A 23,948-nucleotide genomic window follows, 5' to 3' on the forward strand; every position below is an offset into this window, starting at 1 on the left:
TTCATAGTTGCATACAAAACAATGGTATTTTTTACAATTGATGGTGACTAAGCTTTGATGAGATTTGATGAAGTAAGATTTTAATGTTATGTATTCATATGCTATAGATATACATTTTTGGTTTAAATCTCGTATTTTAAATATTTGTTAGTGTTATATATATATACAATATTTTTGTTACTCTGAATTGATTGTTTGCATGTAAGAAGTACTCTGGGAAAATTAGCTTACTCTCTTTTTAAGGAATAAATGCTACAAGTTAGTTGGTAACTTTGAATCATTCATTTGAATCAAATTAACCATAAGTACTGTATCAAAATTTTAATGAAAAATGTTTAGCTATAAAAATTTTAACTGTAAAAATTGATTCTTATTTTTAATTTGTTTCCTCATATAGTTTCTATAGTCGTGCTTTTGAGAAGATGTTTCAACAGTGTTTGGAGCTACCCTCTCAGTCAAGATACTCAATTGCGTTTCCACTGCTTTGCACTCATTTTATGAGTTGCACACATGAATTGTGTCCAGAAGAGGTAATTTCAGAGTAGAACTGTGATTTATATAGTATTCAGACTTATGCCAAGCAAAGATTCTCATAATTTGTAATTACCTAATCTAGCTCACACTTAATGCATTTCTATGCAGAATCATAAGAATGTTTAATAGATATATGTATATATGTATAGATAAATGTATGTAATATAAATAGACATGTAAGGTCTCGGAATTATCTTTGTTAAAATAAATGATGGGTTAGATATTAATGTTTATATATATTATATACAGGTAATATATATAACATTTGTTTATATAATGTTATATATAGGTAAAGGTATATATAGTATATATAGTAATTGATTATGCTTCTTTTTCAAAGTAGCATTAAAAGGACTTGAAGATTGAATATATAGATTCTAAGAAAACAAGTCAGAGGAATAGCTGCTGACTTGTTAATATTAGAGATATATTAAATAAAATCTGTATTTGCTGCTTATATTTGTCAGATGCACACACACTCATATATACAATTACTGAATTAATTGAACTACTTAGAAGTTTTATTTTTTTTAAAGGTTTATTCATTTATCCACCCCTCTGCTCTCTGTGTCCATTCATTGTGATTTCTTCTGTGTCTGCTTGTGTTCTCATTAGGTAGCTCTGGGAACTGATCCTGGGACCTTCTGGAGTGGGGGGAGAGGCAATCATTCTCTTGTGCCACCTCAGTTCCCTGTTCTGCTACGTCTCTTATTGGCTCTTCTCTGTGTCTCCTTTTGTTGTGCTATCTTTCTGTGCCAGCTCTCTGTGTTGGCCAGCACTCCTGTGTGGGCCAGCTTGCCACACGGGGCAGCTTACCTTCACCAGGAGGCCCTAGGCATTGAACCCTGGACCTCCTATATGGTAGACGGGAGCTCAACTGCTTGAGTTACATCCATTTCCCTTAGTAGTTTTATTGATACCAAATATATCCAAAATGTACTTAGTGTTTCTTCTAATCTTTAAAGAAAAAACTATCACAGTGTAAGTGTGGTAAGAATATATATTAAAATTAAACAGTGATTTATTTTATAATTTAACTTAGTGTTGAGTCCCTTTACTTAGAACTGCTGGACTTACAGAAAGAAACATACAGATAGCAATAACATTTTTAGTATCTTAAAGCATTCAGTAACATATCTGTTTTATTTATTTATTTTTTAAAAAGATTTATTTAGTTACTTCTCTCCCCTTCCCCCCGCCCCACCCCTGTTGTCTGTTCTCTGTGTCTATTTGCTGCGTCGTCTTTGTCCGCTTCTGTTTTCAGCGGCATGGGAATCTGTGTTTCTTTTTGTTGCATCATCTTCTTGTGTCAGTTCTCTGTGTGTGCGGCACCATTCCTGGGCAGGCTGCATTTTGTTTCGTGCTGGGTGGCTCTCCTTACGGGGCGCACTCCTTGCGCGTGGGGCTCCCCTATGCAGGGGACACGCCTGTGTGGCATGGCACTCCTTGTGTATCAGCACTGCGCATGGGCCAGCTCCACATAGGTCAAGGAGGCCCGGGGTTTGAACCACGGACCTCCCATGTGGTAGATGGACGCCCTAACCACTGGGCCAAGTCTGCCGCCACACATCTGTTCTAGGTTGTTGTCTTTAGTAAACAGAATCTGAGATGGATGGAGATTGGCCTGCAGGAAATTTATTAGGGAGTATCTGAGGGTATTAGCACCGCCTATTTTAATAGATTTATAGTTGTTGTTTTTTTTTTCTGTAAAGATTTATCTCATTAACTCTTCACTGTCAACTTTTACATTATATTGCCCATCAACTCTTCTTTTATTTCTGTGGTATCATTACTTTTTTTTTAACTCTGAAAATCATGAAATATGTATAAAATAAAGGTTGTCATTTCAGTCATTTTTGAGTGTGCAGTTCAATTCAGTAGCATTAGTTAGCTTCACAATGATGTGCAACTGGCTCTACTATCTATTTCTAAAACTTTTTCCTTAACCCAAACAGAAACTCTGCCCATTAAGCAATAACTCTTGATTGTTCTCTTCACCCCAAAGCCCACTAACCTCTCTTCTACTTTTGCCTCCATGAATTTATCTATTTTAGATATTTCAGATAAGTTGAAATTTGCATTATTTGTCCTTTTGTGTCTGACCTATTCCACTTAACAGTGTTTTCAAGGTTCACCCATGTTGTAGCATGTATAAACTTCATTCTTTTTTTATGGCTACATAATACTCCATTGTATGTATAAACCACATTTTGTTTATTCATTCTTGTGCTGATGGGCACAGGTTATTTCTAACTTTTGAATATTGTGAATAATGCTTCTGTGAACATTGGCATACAGGCATCTGTCCCTGCTTTCATTTTCTTTGTGGTATATACTTAAGAATGAAATTGTTGGGCCATATGGTAATTGTTTTTAACTTTTTGAGGAAACACCAAACTGTTATCCACAGCAGCTCTACCATTTTACATTCCCACCAGTAATGTATGAGAGTTAATTTCTCCACAACCTCTCTAACGTTTTTAGTTTCTGGTTTTATTTTGTTTTTAAATTTTCTATACTAGTGGGTTGAAGTGATATCCCATTGTAGTTTTGATTTGCATTTTCTTCATGCTAACGATGTTCAGCATCTTTTCATGTGTTTATTGTTCATTGATCTTTGGAGAAATGTCTATTCAAGTCTTTGGCCTATTTTAAAATTGTTTTTTACTTTTGAGTTGTTAGAGTTTTTTATATACTCTGGATATTAAACCTTTATCAGATTATGATTTCCAAATATTTTCTCCCATTCTATAGATTATCTTTTCACTTTCTTGATAATGTCCTTTGATGTACAAAATTTTTAAAGTTTTGATGTCCAGTTTATCTATCTTAGCTGAGAATCTATTGCCTAATATAAGGTCCTAAAGCCTTTCCCCTATGTTTTCTTCTAAGAGTTTAATGGTTTTAGCTCTTATATTTAGGTGGTTGATCCATTTTGAGTTCATTTTTGTATATGGTATGAGGTAGGGAATCCACCATCATTCATTTGCACATGGATATCCAGTTTTCCCAGGAACATTTGTTGAAGAGACTGTTCTTTTCACATTGAGTGGACTTGGCACCCTTGTCACAAATTAGTTGGCCATGGATGTGTGGGCATATTTCTGAGCACATAATTCTGTTCCATTGGTTTGTATGTTTATCTTTATGCCAGTACTGCAATGTTTTGCTTACTCTAGCTTTGTACTAAGTTTTGAAACTGGGGAGTGTGAGTCCTCCAACTTTGTTCTTCTTTTTCGAGATCATTTTGGTTGTTCATGCTCCTTTGCCATTCCATGTGAATCTGATGATTGGATTTTCCATTTCTGCAAAATAAAGCTGGGATTTTGATAGAAATTGTGTTGAATCTGTAAGTCATTTGGGGTAAAATGGACACCTTAATAGTAACTCCTCTAGTCATGAACACAGGATGTCTTTTAGTTAGTTAGTTCTTCTTTCATTTCTTTTAGCAATTCTTTATAGTTTTTAGTGTACGCATCTTTTACCTCCTTGTTAAATTTACTCCTAAGTGTTGTATTCTTTTAGATGCTTTTATAAATGAAATTGATTTTCTGATTTCAGATTGGTCTTTGCTGGATTGTATAGAAATATAACTTGTTTTTTGTGTTGGTTACGTAACCTATAACTTTGCTGAATTCATTTATTAGCTATAGAAAATCTTTGGGATTTTCCATGTATTAGATCATGTTATCTGCAAATCGGGATTGTTTTACTTTTCCTTTCCAATTTTGATGCCTTTTATTTCTTTTTCTTGCCTAATTGCTCTGGCTAGAACTTCTAGTAAGTGTTTGAATAGCAATGGTGAAAGCTGGCATCCTTTTCTTACTCCTCATGTTAAGGGGAAAGCTTTCAGTCTTTCATGTAGAATATGATGTGTTTTTCATATACATCCTTTACAATGTTGAAGAAGTTTCTAATTTTATTTGTTTATGCTTTCTGGCCTCTTAAAAGCTATTCCTTGTTCATAAAACTCATTTTACTCAGCTCTACCTCTTGTATTTCACCTTTTCTTCAAGGTTCAGCTTATATCCCACCTCCTCCAAAAAGATTTTCAACATTTCTTCGATTAGAATTTGTCCTTTCCTTACTATGTTGTCATAACAATTTGTACAACTATTATAACATATATAGTAATTATGTAGTTAAAATTATTTGCCTTAAATCAATTATTTTAGTATTACTGCTTCCTCATTTACTTGGAAGAGTTATGAAATTCCTTAAAAGGGTCGGACTTAGTTCTTATTTAATAATTACAACGGATAATTAAAAATATGTTTATGTTTATATAGAACCATAAAGTTTATAAAACATTCTTCTGGGTTTTTTTTTTTTTTTTCCCTGCCTTCAGATTTATTGCACTCTTTCTTAGTAATACACAGTTACATCTTCAAAGAATACAGAGAAAGCATCTGTATAAAAACAATTTGTGGAAACAGTTATGAGGAACAGTAATTTGAGTGAAGACACTTGAGGGGTTGGGATGGCTATTTCTGAATAAGCAGAGGTTTAGAAATATGAAAATATGGTCAGCCTGAAAATTGCTGAAAACTCCAGCTCCCTTAGTCACTAGGCTCAGGCATCTTTTTCACTCTATCTCTATTTTTTTCATTTTATACTTGAACCCTTTGACTCCCTTGCATCCAATTTATTCTTTTTCCCACCTAACACAGAATATAAACTTAAGCTTTCTGGGAAAGTATTTTAGCAGTGCTGTTTCTAAAGCATGAAAAGTGCTGTTTCTAAAGCATGAAAAGATATGATACACAGGAATTTATAGTAAGGAAATAGAGTACTTTTAAAAATTTGTTATTTAGGTGTTACAGTAGCAGAAAATTTAAAATATATGCTCAACAATAGGGAACTGTTGGATAAATTAAATACATCTTTAAAAATTATTAAATCATTAAAATTTCTGAAGAATATTTAATAACAAGGTAGATAACATAAGTTTATCTAACATGTAACTTTATGCTGCTGCAGCTAAAGTAAAACATCCTGTTCATTGGATAAAAAGGACCTGCTTTATGAGTATACACTTCAGCACAATTAAAAATAATACAACAGGGGAGTGGATGTGGCGCAAGCTGTTGAGTTCCTGTATCCTACATGGGAGGTCCTGGGTTCAGTTCCTGGTGCCTCCTAGATAAAACAAAAACAAACAACAAGCAAAAACAAATGATAAAACCAACTCAGAGGAGCTGATGTGGTGCAGTTGTTAAGCGCCTGTTTCCCACATGCAAGGTCCCAGGTTCAATCCCTAGCTCCCGGTACTTCAAGAAATAATAATAATACAAAAACAAACAAAAAAAAAACCCAACTGTAATTGTGAATTTAGAACTTCATAATTTGAAAAGGTACCAATGTCTTGTTTTAATATGGGGAAAAATTCCTTTCAAAGTCATTTGAACCTTGGACTAAATTCGTAACTGTATTCTTAGGATCCCTCTGCCAAGTGTTCATGATTCAGGTGATACAAGGGAAGCTTTAATTTGACCTTTTAGAGTAGACATTCCCGCTCTCTTAATCTTGTCAACCAAGAGAATGTTGGTGGCAATCACAGTGCAGGAGTGCAGAAGTTGTTTTTTTACACAGGAGTTACCCCATAAGCCTACTTTTGCTGCTACCGTTGGCTTGCCTGTGTTCACTTCTACATCCACAAGTTTCCCTGATACCAAATGTTCTGCTTGTACTTTTACTAGTATTTCCTGAAGGTCAAAACCAGAGTTCTGAGAAAGAACTGTTGTAATAATGATCAATGCATCAGCAAATACTTGGACTTCAAGTTGGGCCCTGCCCTTTGCACTAGCCTTATATTTAACCAGAGCTTCTGTCATTGCCACTTTTTTTTTTCTTTTTTCTGCCATTGCCACTTTCACTGTACCAGCACTTAGAAACACACAGCCATCATCAATAGCCATCAACATCACCATTGTTTGGTTCTTTCACCAATAATGTGACAGAATGAGGAGTGTTTACATTTCTCAATGGAGGCTAATTTCTCTTCTCCCAGTGTAGACAAGGCCAGCATGCCCCAAACAGTCAGCATTTACATCATCCAAAGAATTTAGAGCTCTACCACCACAAGCAAGAGTCACCCTCTCCATATTGCTCCTCTTAGCTCTGTACAGGGTTACTATGCCTTCTTTTGCGAGAACATCAAGGGAAAGGGGTCAGATCCCCTCTGATTAAAGACAACAAATCCTTTATCTGAATTACCACAGACTTTCTTTTTCAGTTTTATTGTTTTTTTAACTCTCCAATGAATTTTCTTGTGACTTTTACTAGTTTTTCTCTCTTCAGCACCCTTGTAAAAAAAACAAACAAACCAGGATTCACTTCTGTTTTTTCATATTCTAAGGACATGTGTGGGAGGATATACGCATCTTGTACTCTTTTGTGCCCAGTGGTCCAAAACAAGCTCTTTGATTAAGCTTGTATCAGTTTCAGATTTATGTTTCATCTCCATGAGCTCAACAATGAATAGGTCAATAGGTTCATCTTGTATTTTAATGGCCAAAATGGAGTCCAGCCCACTACAGCCTTTGTTAAGACACCGCAAATTCAGCATGAACTTCAGTATGTAGAAATGTTCTGGCCGCATTTAGAAGTGTTTCTTTTTGCTTACTTTAATTTGTTCCAGAAACTGAAGCAGATTTTCCTTTACAGCTTCAAATCCTTCTTTTTTTATTTTTTATTTTTTATTCTGGGATGAAGACATTCAGAAATGTAGTGATCTGCTTATTTCAGCTACTCTCTAAAGATGAGAACATTGGAAGTAGTACCATTACCAGTTATGTCATCCTGGGCTCTTGCTACTTTTGCTATTAAAGAGGATGTTGGATGTTGAATTTGCATTTCATGAAGCAGACCATTGCTATCTTTAGTAAACTTGATGTCTCCAGCACTAAAAACAAGCATCTTCATGGTGCCCTTGGACTCATGGTTGGCCCTCAGCTCATCCTGTAGCCCTCGCACCACACTAATGTTGACTGCCGGTGCCACTTGGGCTTGGCCACCTTGGTCTTGGGTTCAGGAACTTAATGGCCACCATAGCTGACCCAGCAGAGGAAGAGGAAGAAACACTTCTTTCTTTTATTTCCTCTGATTGTTACAAGGAAGTAGAAGCACAGTTTTGGTGATGATAATCCTTTGTAGATGAGGAAAGTTTCTGGTGGACTAATTATTTTCTGTAGCCATATAGCTGATAATTTGTTAAATTTGTTAGTCTTTTATTTTTAACCTGTTTCACTATAAAAAGATGCAAAACTACAATCTCTACCCTTGACAAATCCATGATTTGATTATTGTGATGTGTTGTGATAGAATCATGCATGGAACATTCTGGTGAGGGAATTTACTTAAGAGTTCTATAGAGGGCAAGTTGGTGTGCATAGTTCTTTATAATTATATAAAGTATGATCCTACTTTATCATTTCAGTTTTAGCCTTTTAGCGCATTTACATTTGAGAGATTATAGAAATAGCCTCTAGGATAATTTCTTGATGTTGAGGCCTTATTTTGAACTGGAGTCTTTATAATGCATTTGTGGAAAGATAATATCTTTGGGGCTGGATCTGAAATTCATAGCCAACTGGGTCAGCATGATCCTTGATTAATGGGGCATGGCAACCTGTCTTAGTTCTAGTAATTGTATTGCTTTATTTATACTGTCCAGTACAATAGTTGACTTATCTCTTCCATTTTCATTGTTTAAAAATCACCCTTATGCTGATGCCTTCAAATGTATATCTCTAGCCCAGAACTTTTTGCTCAACCACAAATTTTCCCATATCATCCTGTTCACTGTATAGCTCACCTTAGCTTTATTTAGCCACCTGAAATGTAATACATCCAGTCTAGAACTGTCACCATCTGCCACATGCCACCATCACCCCCACCCCTGACCTGGGAGCCTTCTCTTTCTTTGGCTCTATCCACCTTTATATATCTAAGCTCCTCCTTCTTATCAGCCTTGTCCGTATCATCTTTTCCCCAGATTTTTGTAATAGTCTCCTATATTGCCTCTCTGCTTCTACCATTGTCTTCCTACAGTTTATTCTTAGCACTGTACCCAGAGGTACAGGGCACACCATGGAGAGATGTGTATGATATGTCAAGAAATCTTAGTTATTCTGCATTTTCAAGCTATAAGTTAGTCTGCTATCTTTAGAGAATGAATTTGGAGCAGTTAATTTGTTATTCTTTTTTCAGGATGAAATAATAGCAAGGAATATTTTTATCTTTCAAGTGTCAGAATTTGATTAAAAAAAAACTTTAATGTTATCATTTGAAAGCTTTCCTAAAGTAGATCAATATTTAATTGTATCTGGCCTGCAAATCTTTTTTGTTTTAGCTTCCTATTAGAGAAGTTTTATAGGGCATTTTAAATTAATTGCAATGTAAGATATGATAGATCTAGGAACCATTATTGTATATATTTGATATTTCTATATTTTGTGTATCTTACACTTGTTTCAGCACCATCGAAATATTGTATGTCATCTCTATGTTTGTTATAAAAATGAAAACACTGTATGGCCAACATTCCAATTAACCCTTGACTAGAGAAACCATTAAACTCTTACATCACCTACCAAAACACAAAAGATCCGGAATCTTATAGGTAGAGATGGATGGCTTTGAGTGTGTGTTTGTGTATGTACACAAACATTGTGTACACAATGTACCCTCCTAACTTAAATATAATATTTTTTTCTATATCGTGTTCAGAAAATGCATGGTGGATTTTTTTTTTTTTCAGAGAGGGTGGGATTTGATTTTAGAGATTTGAATGCCTTGTGAGTATTTATTTTAGACTTGATTTCTAACAATTTTTATTTAAATATTTGATATTTTTTCTCTTATTCCTTTTCTGTTTATATGCTACAGACCTCTTTGTGTTAAGATTTATATAGTAGATATAAATTGTAATATGAGAAAATTAGGGACCATACAATAAATTTGTTCATTAGCAGTGTAGGTTTAATATTTTAATATATAAGAACTGGATATAGGACCTTTTGGAATTTGAAGATTAAACTAATATTTTTTTATGTTAAGAAAAATGCTGGTCTTTTAAGCTTCCTCCCAATTAAACATTACTTGTATAATCAGCAAGTATGTATTTTATAGCAACTGTGTAAAAACATAGTATGGTAGGTTAATTATTACAAGAGGAAAAAAATCTATAATATCCTACATCCCCACTTACTAATTTTTTTGCAGGATAGGGCTTTAACTTTATTTTCCATGTTTACTTTTAAAGATTTTTAATTCAAGCTACCTTCTTGTAATTTATTATTAATGTTATTGTTATTGTACTTTAACAGAGACATCATATTGGAGATCGCAGCCTTTCCTTGTGTAATATGTTCCTGGATGAAATGGCCAAACAAGCTCGAAATCTCATCACTGATATTTGCACAGAGCAGTGTACTCTTAGTGACCAGGTAATAATTATTTCCTTTAATACAGATAGGGCATTTGTGTTTGAGGGCAAGAAAGTGAGCTGTTAGCCAGTTATTTACTTTTTACTTTCTATCTTTTAATTATTAAATTCTTGGTAAAGATTTACCATTATCTCTTGCTGTGAAGCTCCATTAACAGATGACTGTAACTTACTTGTGATGTGTTATATAAAATTGTTTTGGTAAAGTAGCAAAGTTTTTGTTACAGTAAGTCCTCCCTTACTTTAGAGAACATTAAGTAACTACATTGTATTGCCACTGTGCTGCATCTTACTTATGTCTCTTTCCATAGGGGTAACTTGAAATTTGCTACAATCTGGATTTGATTAAAGTTTGCCTAAATAAGGTTTGCTTACTGTGTTTTCAAACTAATGGGTGTTATAAAGTCTCATTTCTTTTTAAATTTAGTTGTTGCCCAAGCATTGTGCCAAAACCATCAGTCAAGCAGTGAATAAGAAATCAAAAAAACAGACTGGTAAGAAAGGGGAACCTGAAAGGGAAAAACCAGGAGTTGAGAGCATGAGGAAAAACAGGCTGGTAGTAACCAAGTAAGCCATCTACTTTTATTGTATTTTTTTATTATTAATGGAAGACTACTACTTCTTTTTTTTTTTTTTTTTTCCTATGGCATTTGTACTGAGGAAATGCTAGTCATTGCAAATTCTTTTTTTTTTTTTTTTTTTTTACCTTTAGCCACTCAGTGCTTATTTCAATCTTTCAGAGTCTTAACATAGATTTTGGGTTTTTGAAGAAAATACTTGTAATAGATACATGTCTTTACTTATTGAATATTGAAGACCAAGACTCTCTCTAAAAAATTTTGAGTGTTGGGTACACTATAAGCAAGTTATAATTTTCAATTTCAAATGACAGACTTTTACATTTCAACATGTTGTGATATATTAGAACATAACTGATACTGTTATTTTTATTTTTGTTATTTTAACTTTTTATTTCAAAATACTTTGAAATTCACAGGGCAGTTGGAAAAATAATATAAAACCTGTACAGAGAACTCCAGCATCCTCCCCACCTAGATATCTTGGTCCACCAACTTTTAACATTTTGCAATATTTGACATATCATTCTGTCCATCTATCAGTCTATTTTTTAAATATTTGAGATTGAATTGTATACATCATGCTCCTTGAACACTTAATAGTTCCATTTACATTTCCTAAGAAGAAGGATATTCACTATGTAACCACCTTAAGTACAGATTTCCAGTTTAGCTTACAGTCTATATTATGATTTTTCTGTGTGTTCCAATAATGCTGTTTTGGACATTTTTCTCTTCCATTATTAGATCTAGGATTATGTATTGCATTAATTTGTCATTTCCTCTTTAGTCTCTTTTTTAAATTGTGAAAACATATATACAATATAAACTTTGTCCTCTTAACCACTCTCAAGCATACAATTCTGTGGGACTGATTAATCACATTCACAATGTTTGCCACCCTTAACACCATCCATTACTAGAACTTGCCCATCACCCCAAAACCCATTTTATGTATTAATTCCCTGTTTTCCTTCCGCTTTCCCTGGTAAACTATGCTCTAATTTCTGTTGCTATGAACTTGTATATTGTAGCTATTTCATGTAAGTGGAATCAAACAATATCTGTCCTTTTGTATCTGATTTATTTCACTCATTGTGTTGTCTTCAGGGTTCATCCATGTAGTAATGTGTGTCAGAACTTCATTCCTTTTTAAGGCTAAATAATAGTCTATTGTATATATGCACCACATTATGTTTTATTCATTCATCTGCTGATGGACATTTGACATGCTTCCACCTTTTGACTATTTTGAATAATGCTGCTAAAATTATTGGTATACAAATATCTGCTTGAATTTCCTGCATTCAGTTCTTGTTCTTAACTAAAATTATGATAGTTCTGTGTTTAACTTTCTGAAGAACTGCCTGTTTTTCCACAGACTCCACCATTTTCAATTCAACCAAAAATGACTAAGGTTATTATTTCATTGTATCCTTATCAGGAATATTTTTCATAAAAAAAGAAAATAGCCTTTCCAGTGCATATATGGTTGTATCTCATTATGGTTTTGATGGTATCACTGTTCTATAATCAGACCAGGTAGCATTCAGGTCTGTGTGTTTGCTTCCTTGTTTGTTTGGAGTTGTGGTCTGAGTAAACAATAATTGGGTGAATATTTTAATTTTGTACTACCTATCATGAAATGCTTAACATTTTAATTGCTATTTATTAATAATTTTTTTCAGCCTTGATAAACTGCACACTGCACTTTCTGAGTTATGTTTCTCTATAAATTATGTACCAAACATGATAGTTTGGGAACATACCTTTACCCCAAGAGAGTATTTGACTTCACATCTGGAAATCCGCTTTACTAAGTAAGAAAGAATATAAACTGTTTTTGTTTGTTGGTTTAGGTAGTGTGTGTTATATTTAACATCTATGCAATTTTTCCTTTTATGAAGTTGGTCTTGGGAAACATCAACATTAATGGTATAGTGTAAAGAATAGTGAACGTTAATTACCTAAATTTCCTAGATTCTTGTCCCATATCTGTTGTTATTAACTATTTGTAACATTGGGCAAGTCAGTTAATCTTTCTGGTCCTTAGCTTTTTTACATGTAAAATGAAAAGATTACAGGTGACAGCCCAGTAGGATAGTGAAATCAGTTTAGTAGATTGCAGTCAAAATAGAAAGAAAGAAAGAAAGAAGGGGGAGGGAAGTAAAAGAAGGAAGAAAAAAATCAGAGTGCCTTGTATGTGTGGTTAAGTTTAAGTATTGCCTCATGAAACTTTTCAGTTATGGATACATATACTGAGTTGTATGTAGTGTTAGATTTATATCTTAGAGTGGCTAACAGTCAAATGTTTGAATACCTCAAAACTAGGTGAATTATTGAGTCTTTTCTGAATTCAATGTATGCTATTATGTCTGTAGACTGCTAGATTCTTGAGGCTCTAAACTGTAATTAGATTTTGCAAGTTATATGTATGCTTCTTGAAATTACATTGTATGTGATGTCACAAAACTTTGAATTTTGTAACATGTTGCTTCAGCCTTTTTCTAAGGTTATGCTTAATTAGAGGAAATGAAAATTAATCTGACAAGTTTTTTTTTGAAGGCCTTAAAACAATTTGAAAAACAAAATTTTGTCAAAGGTCTTGAAAAGTTTCTGTCATCATTAACAAGTACTACTTATACTATGTGCTTAATATTGTGTTAAGTGCTCTGAGTAGGAATGAAATGGTATAAATTTTAGAAATATAGTTTTCTAACAAAATAGGAAAATAAATAAGTGGGCCCTGAATTGAGTATTAAATCTTTGTGTACCTAGAAAAATGGTTGATTTTGAATGAAGACTGTCTTTTGTTCTCCAGCATCTTGACAGTAAAACTCAGAATGCCCTTCTTTTTAGACCAAAGGTACATTATGTCTCCTGGTGCTGCTTATTCTTGGTGGGGTGGGGGTGGAGAATAGTGGGTGGAAGGGTAACTTTCATTTTATAGCTCCCTTGTTTTCCCTCTGTAAATGGTTGGTAAAAGCAGATGTTCTTTTTACCAAACATTTACTTAGCAATCAGGAATAGGGCAAGGAGTAAACAACTTGTTTACCTGGGGAAAATTTTTATGCCAGAACAAATAACTTATGAGTATTAGTGGGTTGGATTTTTTTTCTGATCACTTGAGCAGGCTTACGGTTTAGGGGCTATATATAAGAATAGAAAATTTTGTCTTGAGTTGGTTCTTCTGGGTCTGTTCCTAGTGATGGGAACTGTCTTTTGTCTTCAGTGATCTGTCCTTTTGTTTCTTTATCCCCACCCCCTTGTTGTTTGTGGTCAGTGTCTGCTCTCTGTGTCCATTTGCTGTGTGCTCTCTGTGTCTGCTCACCTTCTCTTGAGGAGGCACCAAGAACTGAACCTGGGACTTCCCATGTGGAAGAGAGGCACTCAATCACCTGAGCCACCTCAGCTCCCTGATACATCCTTTTAACTGTAACTTTTTTACAACTCTAATGCTCAGGGATGTTTTTTTTTTTTTTCTTTTTTTTAGTTTTTCCTTTTTTATTGTTTTTTGTTTGTTTGATTTTTGCTCAGAGTTTTAAAGAAAGTGGTAATTGAAGGGGTGGGGCAAAGTAGTAAAAGATCATTTAGGGGAAGTATTTTCAAAATTCCTTTTAGGCTTATGTAGTTTCTTGAGATAGAAACAAACCGGAACTGTTTCACTCCCCCTCCTACTCTGTACCTGATGGCTCCCTTGTCTGTTTGCTCGTTGTTTTTTGCTTGTTGTTTGCTCCTATTGTCTGCTCGTTGTCTGTTTTCTCTTTAGGAGGCATTAGAACTGAACCTGGCACCTCCTGTGTGGGAGGTGGGTACCCAACTGCTTGAGCCACATCTGCACCCCAGAACTTTTGTGTGCTGAGTGATTAGAGACTGATAAACTCTTTCGTTTTTTGTTTATTTGCCTAGTTTTGGCTGTCAATGGAGTTTACTGAGAAACTGCACTGAGTCAGGCAGATTTGGGGTCAAATCCTTAGTCCCACCACTTCTAAACAATGTGACCTTGATTACTTGAGTTCTGAGCCTTAGTTTTTTTCACTTGTTAAATGATGGTGATAATACTCTATTTAGTTGATTATTATAAGGATTGTAAGGTAATTTATGTAGAGCCTAGTTCAACTCCTGGTTTATAACATCGAATCAGTGATTGGTGGTTATAATGATGTTTTAGCTAAAAAAAGAAGGCATTTCCCATAGAGAAGGGGAAAAATCACTTATACAGAGGTCGCTTGTGAATCCTAATTTCTGATTGTAGCCTAACAAAGAAAAATTAGTAATTGAGAAGTAGCTGTAATTTCAAAAGCATTGCTATTCTAAGAGCCACTCTATGGACATGACTCTTGCTATGAACAATTTATGATGCTAAAGGGATTTTAAAAACCTTATGGTTAAATAATTTTTGTTCCTGATAGTCTTAGAGTTTTTTTTAATCATTTGTATACTTATAAAATTAATTTTATTGCTTATTTAATAGATATCAGTAGGCTGAATTGCTTGTTTACTTAAATGGAAAAGTTAGAGCTCTTTTCTTATTCTTTTTCCCCTCTTAGATCTATTGTTGGGATGACTATGTATAATCAAGCCACACAGGAAATTGCAAAACCATCAGAGCTTTTAACAAGTGTAAGAGCCTACATGACTGTGCTCCAGTCAATAGAAAACTATGTGCAAATTGATATTACGAGAGTATTCAATAACGTTCTTCTTCAGCAAACACAACATTTAGACAGTCATGGAGAGCCAACCATTACAAGTCTATACACAAATTGGTAAGAATAATATTATAGGTCTGTGAACACATTTAGAATCTTAGAGTGTATACAAGCATACCTCATTTTATTGTACTTCACTTTATTGTGCTTCCCATATACTGCATTTTTTTACAAATTGAGGGTTTTGGCAACCTTACATTGAGCAAGTCTGTTGGTACCATTTTTCCCAAAGGCATGTGCGCAGCTTGTGTGTCTGTCACGTTTTGGTAATTCTTGAAGTATTTCAGACTTTTTCATTGTTACTATATCTATTATGGTGATCTTTTATCAGAGGACTTTGATTTTACTATTATAGTTGTTTTGGAGTGCCGTGATCTTTTCCATGTAATAACAGCAAACTTAATAGAAAAATATGTGTCTTCTGGCAGCTCTGCCAACCAGCCATTCCTGTCTTTCTCCCTCTCCTTGGACCTCCCTATTCCCTGAGGCACCAAAATAAGGCCAATTAATAACCCTACTATTAGCTTCCAAGTGTTGAAGTGAAAGGAAGAGTTGCACATCTCTCACATCAAATCAAAAGCTAGAAATTATTAAGCTTAGTGAGAAAGGCATGAGACAGGCCAAAAAGTTGAGACAGGTCAAAAGCTGGGCCTCTTGTGCCAAACATTTAGCCAAGGTGTGAAGGTAAAGAAAACATTTTTGAAGGAAATGAAAAATGCTACTCCTGAACACACAAATAAAGAGAAATAGGCTTCTTGCTGATCTGGAGAAAGTTTGAGTGGTCTTGGATAGAAAATCAAACCAGTCACAAAAATTCCTTTAAGCCAAAATCCAATCCAGAGCAAGGCTCTAACTCTCTTCAATTCTATGAAGGCTGAGAGAGGTGAGGAAATTACAAAGGAAAAGTCTGAAGGTAGCAGAAGTTGGTTCATGAGGTTTAAGGAAAGAAGCTGTCTTTGTAACATGCAGGTACAAGCTGAAGCAACAACTGGGGATGTAGAAACTGTGGCAAATTATCCAGAAGATCTAGCTAAGTTTATTGATGAAGACGGCTACACTGAACAACAGGTGTTCAATGTAGATGAAATGTCCTTATACAGTTTTAGAAGATGATGCCATCTAGAATTTTCGTTGCTAGAGAAATCAATGCCTGACTTAACATTTCAAAGGACAAGCTGACTCTTTTTTTAGGGGCTAATGTAGCTGATGATTTTAACTTGAAGCCAATGCTTTTCCATTCTGAAAATCCTGAGGTACTTAAGAATTATGTTAAATCTACTCTGCCTGTGCTCTGTAAATGGAACAACAAACCTTAGATGATAGCACATCTGTTAACAACACGGTTTTCTGAATCTTTTGAGACCACCTGCTCTGAAAAAAAGAATTCCTTTCATAATATTACTGCTCATTGATAATGCATCTGGTCACCCAAGAACTCTAATGGAAATGTACAACTATAGTAGTGTAGTTTTCGTGCCTTCTAATAAAACATCCATTCTGCAGCTCATGGATTAAGGAGTCATTTTGACTTTCAAGTCTTATTATTTAAGAAATACATTTCCTAAAGGCTGTAACTGCCATAGGTGTTGATTCCAATGATGGATCTGGACAGAGTCCATTGGAAACCTTTTGGAAAGGATTCAGCATTCTGGGTGCCGTTAAGAACATTTGTGATTCATGGGAAGAGGTCAGAATATCATTAGTAACAGGAGTTTGAAGAAGTTGATTCCCAACCTGCATGGATGACTTTGAGGGGCTCAGGACTTCAGTGGAGTAAGTAACTGCAGATGTGGTGGAAACTAGAATTAGAAGTGGAGCCTCAAGATGTGCTGAATTGCTGTATTCTCATGATAGAACTTGAACAGAGGAGGAGTTACTTATAGTTTCTTGTGATGGAATCTCTTCTTGGTGAAGATGCTGTGAACATTATTGAACTGACAACAAAGTATTTAGAATATGACATAAGCTTAGTTGATACAGGAGCATCAGGGTTTGAGAGGATTGACTCAAATTTTGAAAGAAGTTCTGCAGTGGCTAAAGTGCTATCTAACAGCATCACATACTGCAGAGAACTCTTTTGTGAAAGGAAGAGTCAGTCAATGTGGCAAATTTCATTGTTGTTTTATTTTAAGAAATTGCCGCAGCCACCAATCCTTCAGCATTTACCACTCTGAGCAGCTATAAATATTGAGGCAGGACCCTCTACCAGCAAAAAGATTACAATTCACTGAGAGTCTCAGATGATGTAGCATTTTCTAGCAATAAAGTTTTTCAATTAAGGTACGCACATTGCTTTTTTATAGACATAATGGTATTACACACTTAATAGACTAGAGTATAATGTAAACATGACTTTTATATGCACTGGGAAGCCAAAAAATTCATGTGACTTGCTTTATTGGTGATACTCACTTTAATGCAGTGGTCTGGAACTTGAACCCCCTATGTCTCCAAGGTATGCCTGTAAAGTTTGTAATGTACTAATTAGGAAAATTATTCTTACATAACTGTTCAATTATTTTAATTTATCACTCAGATTAAATTATACTTGGGAATGTATTCTGCAAAAAATTTTGAATTAAACATTTTCTCCCAGTTTATAAATTTAGTTTTCTCCTTAGGTATTTGGAAACCTTGCTAAGACAAGTCAGCAATGGCCATATAGCTTATTTCCCTGCAATGAAAGCATTTGTGAACCTACCTACAGAAAATGAATTAACATTCAATGCAGAGGAATATTCTGACATATCAGGTGAATAATACTTTTATGTGTTTTAAAGAATTATGAAAACTTGATACTTTTGCTGGTGTCTTGGTTCTTTTGGCTTTTTGTAAAATGTGAATGTTTTCATTCAGTTATATGTAAATATACATACTATATCTTAGAATTACTTTTGCCTTTTGTATTACCTTTTTTATTTCAGAGACTTCTCAGGATTTTTGTATTAATAATTTGTTTTTGTAATAGAATGTTATAGTGTGTTAATGTTGATTTTCTTAAAATATTTGCTGTCAAAAGCATAAAATTAATTACATTTCCTTTTAGAAATGAGGTCATTATCAGAACTACTAGGCCCGTATGGTATGAAGTTCCTGAGTGAAAGCCTCATGTGGCATATTTCATCACAAGTTGCTGAACTTAAGGTAATCTTTATCAATTTTAGCTTTTAAACTTTAATTCCTGAAAAACATTTCAAGAATATGAATAGCATTCCTAGAATTTTAATTACTTAAACTCGATGTAAAAGTACTATTAAATAAATGAAATTAAAGAGTTGGCAGGGTCTTTTGATGGCATTTTAATATAGATAAGAAAACTGAAAGTTTAGAGAGGTAAACTGACTTGATAAAAATTGACTTTTAGTCAAACCCTCATGTACCATGATTGCTGTTCTTTGAATGACCATATCCAAAATTCTAACCAGAATTACTTGTTCAAGTTTTGTGGAAAGTATTACTTTCCACAGATTATAACACAAACAATATTATTATTAGGCTTATTGTTTTTTCTTGTTTAACAATCCTTTACATTTATCATAGGCCCATTAAGGTGAATGAAAAATGTCTCTTTAGAATGCTTGCTATTTCAATAATGCTAGAAAGAAGCTGAAACAACAGCATTTTGATTACATTTTAATTTTTCAATCCTTTTAGAAATAGCCCAATGCTAAAGTCGTTTATGTTGAATGAGTCTTTGTTCAAAGTCTGAGGATAGATTTGACATGCTCTTAATGTCCAGTTACCTGGATAAGCCTTAGAAGAAAATGCAACAAAATGCTACTAAATTTTTTTTTTAATTATACTCTCAGATTAGTTATGGGCAGATTTTTATATATAACAGTTATATAGTTTTTGAAAGAATTAGAACATGGGTCACAAAAAACTTTGAACTTATGAATACAAAAAAATATGACTTTTTCTTTGTGAAAGTTTTTTGGTGCTTGTGATTTGCATTTTTAATTTCCCAGGAAAATGGTGTATAGCACTAACAAGTAGCTTGATTTCAAATTTAAGCAAATAGAGGTCTGTTTGCTGTCGTCTGATTTACTGAAAATTGAGTAGATACATAGGATAAGTTAATTCCCAAAAGCTTAATAATGTTTTGACAAGTGAATAAAATAACTAGCAAGAGTCAGTGTGACTGTAAGCAAAGAGATAATAACTCAGTGGTTAAGAACTCAAGCGCTGAAGTCAGACCATCCTGAGTTTAAACTCATTAAGGTTTATTTGGAATTAAATGAGATTATGCATATCAACCATTTAGATACTCAGCATAGTACCTGACACATAGTAAGCACCAGGTAAATGTTACTTAATGTTCATCATTCATTATCCTCTTGTTTTTTTTAAAACGTTATGCAGTTATAAAAATCAACTTTTAGATCCTTTAATGTAGATTTTAAATATACAAACTTTATACTTTTTTAATATGGTTTTAAGTATAACAATTTTGGTTCTTTATAAGCAATAACCATTTTTATTTATTAGATTCATCACCTGTAAATACATGATCCTTTATTAGCTCATACTCTTCTAGGTAACATTTCTTGATCTTCAATTTATTTTCTTGTGTCCCTTTTCATTATGAAATAATAGAAGAATTATGGCCCAGCAGTTTCATTTTTGCCAACTGTTTTTTATTTCAGAATGAATAGATATTTCTAAAATTGATAGTATTTTTAGTGCTTCTTTGCCATTTAATTTGTTGGATTATCCTGATACACTAACACGAATTGGCTCTTTTTTAATCTCTCTGTATCCTTGAAGTTCAAAGGCATCTATCTGAAGTCCTTAATAGTTCTACGAAGCCCCTGTGAGATCTGGTTTCCCACTTTTCTCCATCCTTTGTGCTCCAGCCTAGATGGCCTACTTACTATTGTGTCAGCTCGGAATACTCTTCACCAAGATATTATCACAGCTTGCCTTCTCAGAGCATTTTTGTATATTTCAAGTGTCACCTTATCAGAATAGCTTTCCTTAACTACACATTCTAAAATAGCAAACTTATCGCTGTTAACCTTCTGTTTCCTGTTTTATGCTTATCTCCCTCGTTACTTCACTTGTCATATATATATGTTTTTGTCACTCTCACTAGAATGTAGACTCAGTTATAAATTTTTTAGAGTTCTTGGTGCTAGAACAATTGTCCATTAAGATAGGTCGGCATTTAGTAAATATTTGTTTAATATAAAAACAAAAACAGCTAATTTTCTTTGACTATAGTATTCTGGGACTATTTTAAGATCTCTCCTATATTATTAACTCTTTAAATTCTTAAAATTAGTATTGTTCCACTTTTACAAAGGAGAAAACTAAGGCTAAGAAAAATTAAGTAACCTGCCCAGGCTCACATGGTTAATTAGTGGTGAAACAAAAATTTGAAATTAGTCTGTATAGTTTGAAATTAGTTAGTTCTATATAGACTTTTTGAATAAGGGCTTAGATTCATTTTCTTTGAGATTGCATTAGTGTGAATTAATGAAATATGTTCCCAAACTAAGATGGTTTAGTATACTAAAACATTTTTCTCTAAAATATTTGATTTTAGGATTTTAGTAACCTCATTTGTGATTTTTCTTAGTTGACATGACCTTTCATTTTACCTTCATAAGAATTTGCATAACCTTAATTAGTGATTTAATGTTGGTTTATAAGAAGATTTTTTTTTAAAGTATGCTTGCATTTTGGTGTTTAGGGACTTCCTACTTTTATTTTTTTCTCAAAAATTAAATCCCAATTTGGCTTAAATATTATGCTTTCCAAAAGACTTTATATAGTCAACCATAAATATGAAATCTTTATATTTCTAGCATTGTAACTTCATCATTTAGATTTTCTTCAAGGCAGACCTAGTCCTAAGGATTTTGTTTTTTGCATTGCATAGTGCTTTGCAATTATTTTCATAGATTTTTCTTTATGAAAATAGCCCCATGATGTAATTGATGTAATCCAAATTTCTCTGGGTTCAACTACTTGTTCATTGTTAAGAACTGGAGAAAGGTTATTCACGACTTTATATTCTCAACTTCTGCACAATGAGGCATACTTCCATTTGTAGTTTTGTTATTTATAATGTAAGAAGTCTTGTAGATTATAGTATGCTATTTCGTATTGACAGGTTCAATGTATTGTATTTTATATTATCTTATTGGGATAAATATCTAAAGTGCTTATGCTATCAATGATAGTTTTAATTGTTTTGCATTTTTCAGTGTCCTATAAAAATATTTTCCTTTGTGTAATATAGTTTTAAAATTATAAAACCAAAATAACACACAGATTTTTGCTCTAATATTGGTAGGCTAGATAATTCAGACCATCTTTTTCCTTGGGCCAACTGAAAACCCAGAGAAATATATAAAAAAAGAGTTTCCTTAAGGAAGAAAAGAAAAAGATAGTGAGGTATTGCTAGAGTTAAATGAAGAAGGATGTGGAAACTCAGAGACATAAACCTCACCCTGGAAGCCACTTTTGACCTGATGATATTTCTTGATCCAGAAGTAACATTTGTAAAATCAAGCTGGAGTTTTGGTGGTCTTGTGGGACAAGGGGGTAAATAGTCAAAATCCAAACTCAAGGGTCTTTATCATGAAAGTAAAGTGACATTTTACACAATGGGAGAAAATATTTGGAATGCACATGTCTGATAAGGGTTTAATCCAGAATATATAAAGAAAAATCCTTCAATTCAATAACAAAAAGACAACCAAATTTAAAACTTGGCAAAAAACTTGAATAGGCATTTCTCCGAAAAAGATGTACAAATGGCCAAAAAGCACATGAAAAGATGCTCAACATCATCAGCATTAGGGAAATGCAAATCAAAACCTCAATGAGTTACCATTTCACACCCACTAGAATGGCTACTATTTAAAAAAACGGAAATTTACAAGTGTTAGAGAAGATGTGGAGAAGTAGAAACATTTCCGGTGGGAATGTAAAATGGTGCAGCTTCTGTGGAGACAGTTTAAAGCAGTTCCTTAGAAAATTAAGTATAGAATTATCATATGATCAAACAATCCCCCTTCCAGGTGTATACCCCCAAAGAATTGAAAACAAGTAAGCAAACATATTTGTACACTGATGTTCATAGTGGCACTGTTCACAGTTGCCAAGAGATAAGATGGAAGCAACGCAAGTGTTCATCAACCAACAAATGGATAAACAAAATGTGGTATAAACACACAATGGAACATTATTCAGCTGTAAAAAGTCTGTGATGCCATGGATAAACCTTGAAGACATTATGTTGAATGAAATAAGCTATACATACATAAAAGGAAAAATATCATATGATCTCAGTGATATGAAATAATTAGAATAAACAAACTTAAGAGTCAGTCAGTCTAGAATATAGGTTACCAGGGGATGTGGATGAGGGTAGGTATAGGGAGTGAAGGCTTAAAATGTACAGATTAAAAAACAAATCTCAAACTTGCCTGAGTGGGGAGTGGGAAGTCTGTTTAAATTCCTGTCCTACTCTCTTTTTGTAGGAACCGTTAAGGGAGTTTATATCTTCAGAGTAAGGATGGACTGAAAGTGGTCCCTCCTCAGTATTTACAGGCCTGTTTTCTTGCTTTATCCACAGCATCTTAAATCTTGAACTTGGATTAAGGTTGTCCTAGGTTAGTAGTACCCCAAGATACTTGGCAGTAACTAACAAAAAACATCTTTGGAGGAAGGTATCCTCAGACCTTAAATGATTCCTGCAAATAATTTTTAAAAACAATAATCTCAAACTCAAAAGTAAAGGTTCATTGGATATCAGTGGAGGGTGGCTGTAGGATGTTTAATATATTTGGTTGGCTGCCATCATTCTCAAGTCATTCTCTCTCCTACCAAGTATTTTTCCTGGTGTTCCTGAATTTGGAGTCCTCCTGGTTGACATCTCTCTGTAAGGTGGTAAAGAGAAATTAGGAATGTAACTATTCCCCATACAGACATGTAATAGTTCTCATTTTCAGCCTCAAAACTGTGTTTTTTGGTATTGTTGCCTTCAATTCTTAAGCCCTTCCTGTTCTTTATTTTTTAATAGATTTATTTTATTTATTTATTCCCCCTGCCCATCATTGTTTGCGCTTGCTGTCTGCTTTCTGTGCCTGTTCATTGTGTGCTTCTCTTTTCTCTAGGAGGCACCAGGAACTGAACCTGGGACCTCCCATATGGGAGAGAGGTGCTCAATTGCTTGAGCCACCTCCGCTTCCTGCTTTGTTGTGTCTTTCATGGTGTTTCATCTTTGTGTCTTCTTGTTGTGTCAGCTTGTGTCAGCTTGCCAAGTCAGCATGTCATGCTCGTCTTCTCCAGGAGGCGCTGGGAACCAAACTCAGGACCTCCCATGTGACAGGCAGGGGTGCAGTCGCTTGAGCCACATCTGCTTCCCAAGCCCTTCCTGTTCTTGAGGCATGAATTACTTTGCTTCTAGATTATACCACCTCTATGGGCATATCAGATTTCTCATCGTACAGAAATTCATTGACATCTTTCGTTAGGTCTATTTTCCTCTACTGTGTCCTTTATTATTTTAGGATTTTGCCTTTTTCATTCCTTTCCTCTAATTTTTTAGTGGGCTTCTGGAAAGAGCAGAGTTTTAAACATATTTGTAGAATTCTCTATATTTGCCCAACACATAAACATCGTTTACATATTTGAGTATTTATGTAGGAAAAATTCTTGAAA

At 34.0% G+C, this 23,948-nt stretch overlaps 1 protein-coding gene and 1 pseudogene across 4 annotated transcripts in view; one reads left to right on the top strand and one right to left on the bottom strand.

Annotated features, from left to right (window-relative positions):
• The window catches only part of NCKAP1 (NCK associated protein 1), a 114,585-nt gene that overhangs the window by 61,968 nt on the left and 28,669 nt on the right, over window positions 1-23,948 (top strand). For all 4 annotated transcript variants that reach the window (XM_058300527.1, XM_058300528.1, XM_058300529.1 and 1 more), the window contains 7 exons: window positions 398-530; window positions 9,864-9,983; window positions 10,410-10,549; window positions 12,249-12,380; window positions 15,111-15,329; window positions 17,894-18,024; window positions 18,319-18,416. In XM_058300527.1, the coding sequence (XP_058156510.1) occupies window positions 398-530; window positions 9,864-9,983; window positions 10,410-10,549; window positions 12,249-12,380; window positions 15,111-15,329; window positions 17,894-18,024; window positions 18,319-18,416 (973 nt within the window). The remainder of the gene's footprint in view (window positions 1-397; window positions 531-9,863; window positions 9,984-10,409; window positions 10,550-12,248; window positions 12,381-15,110; window positions 15,330-17,893; window positions 18,025-18,318; window positions 18,417-23,948) is intronic.
• Window positions 5,991-7,585, bottom strand: LOC139439352 (T-complex protein 1 subunit zeta pseudogene; annotated as a pseudogene).

The sequence above is a fragment of the Dasypus novemcinctus genome, chromosome 7 (assembly GCF_030445035.2).
Source record: "Dasypus novemcinctus isolate mDasNov1 chromosome 7, mDasNov1.1.hap2, whole genome shotgun sequence".
NCBI lineage: Eukaryota > Metazoa > Chordata > Mammalia > Cingulata > Dasypodidae > Dasypus > Dasypus novemcinctus.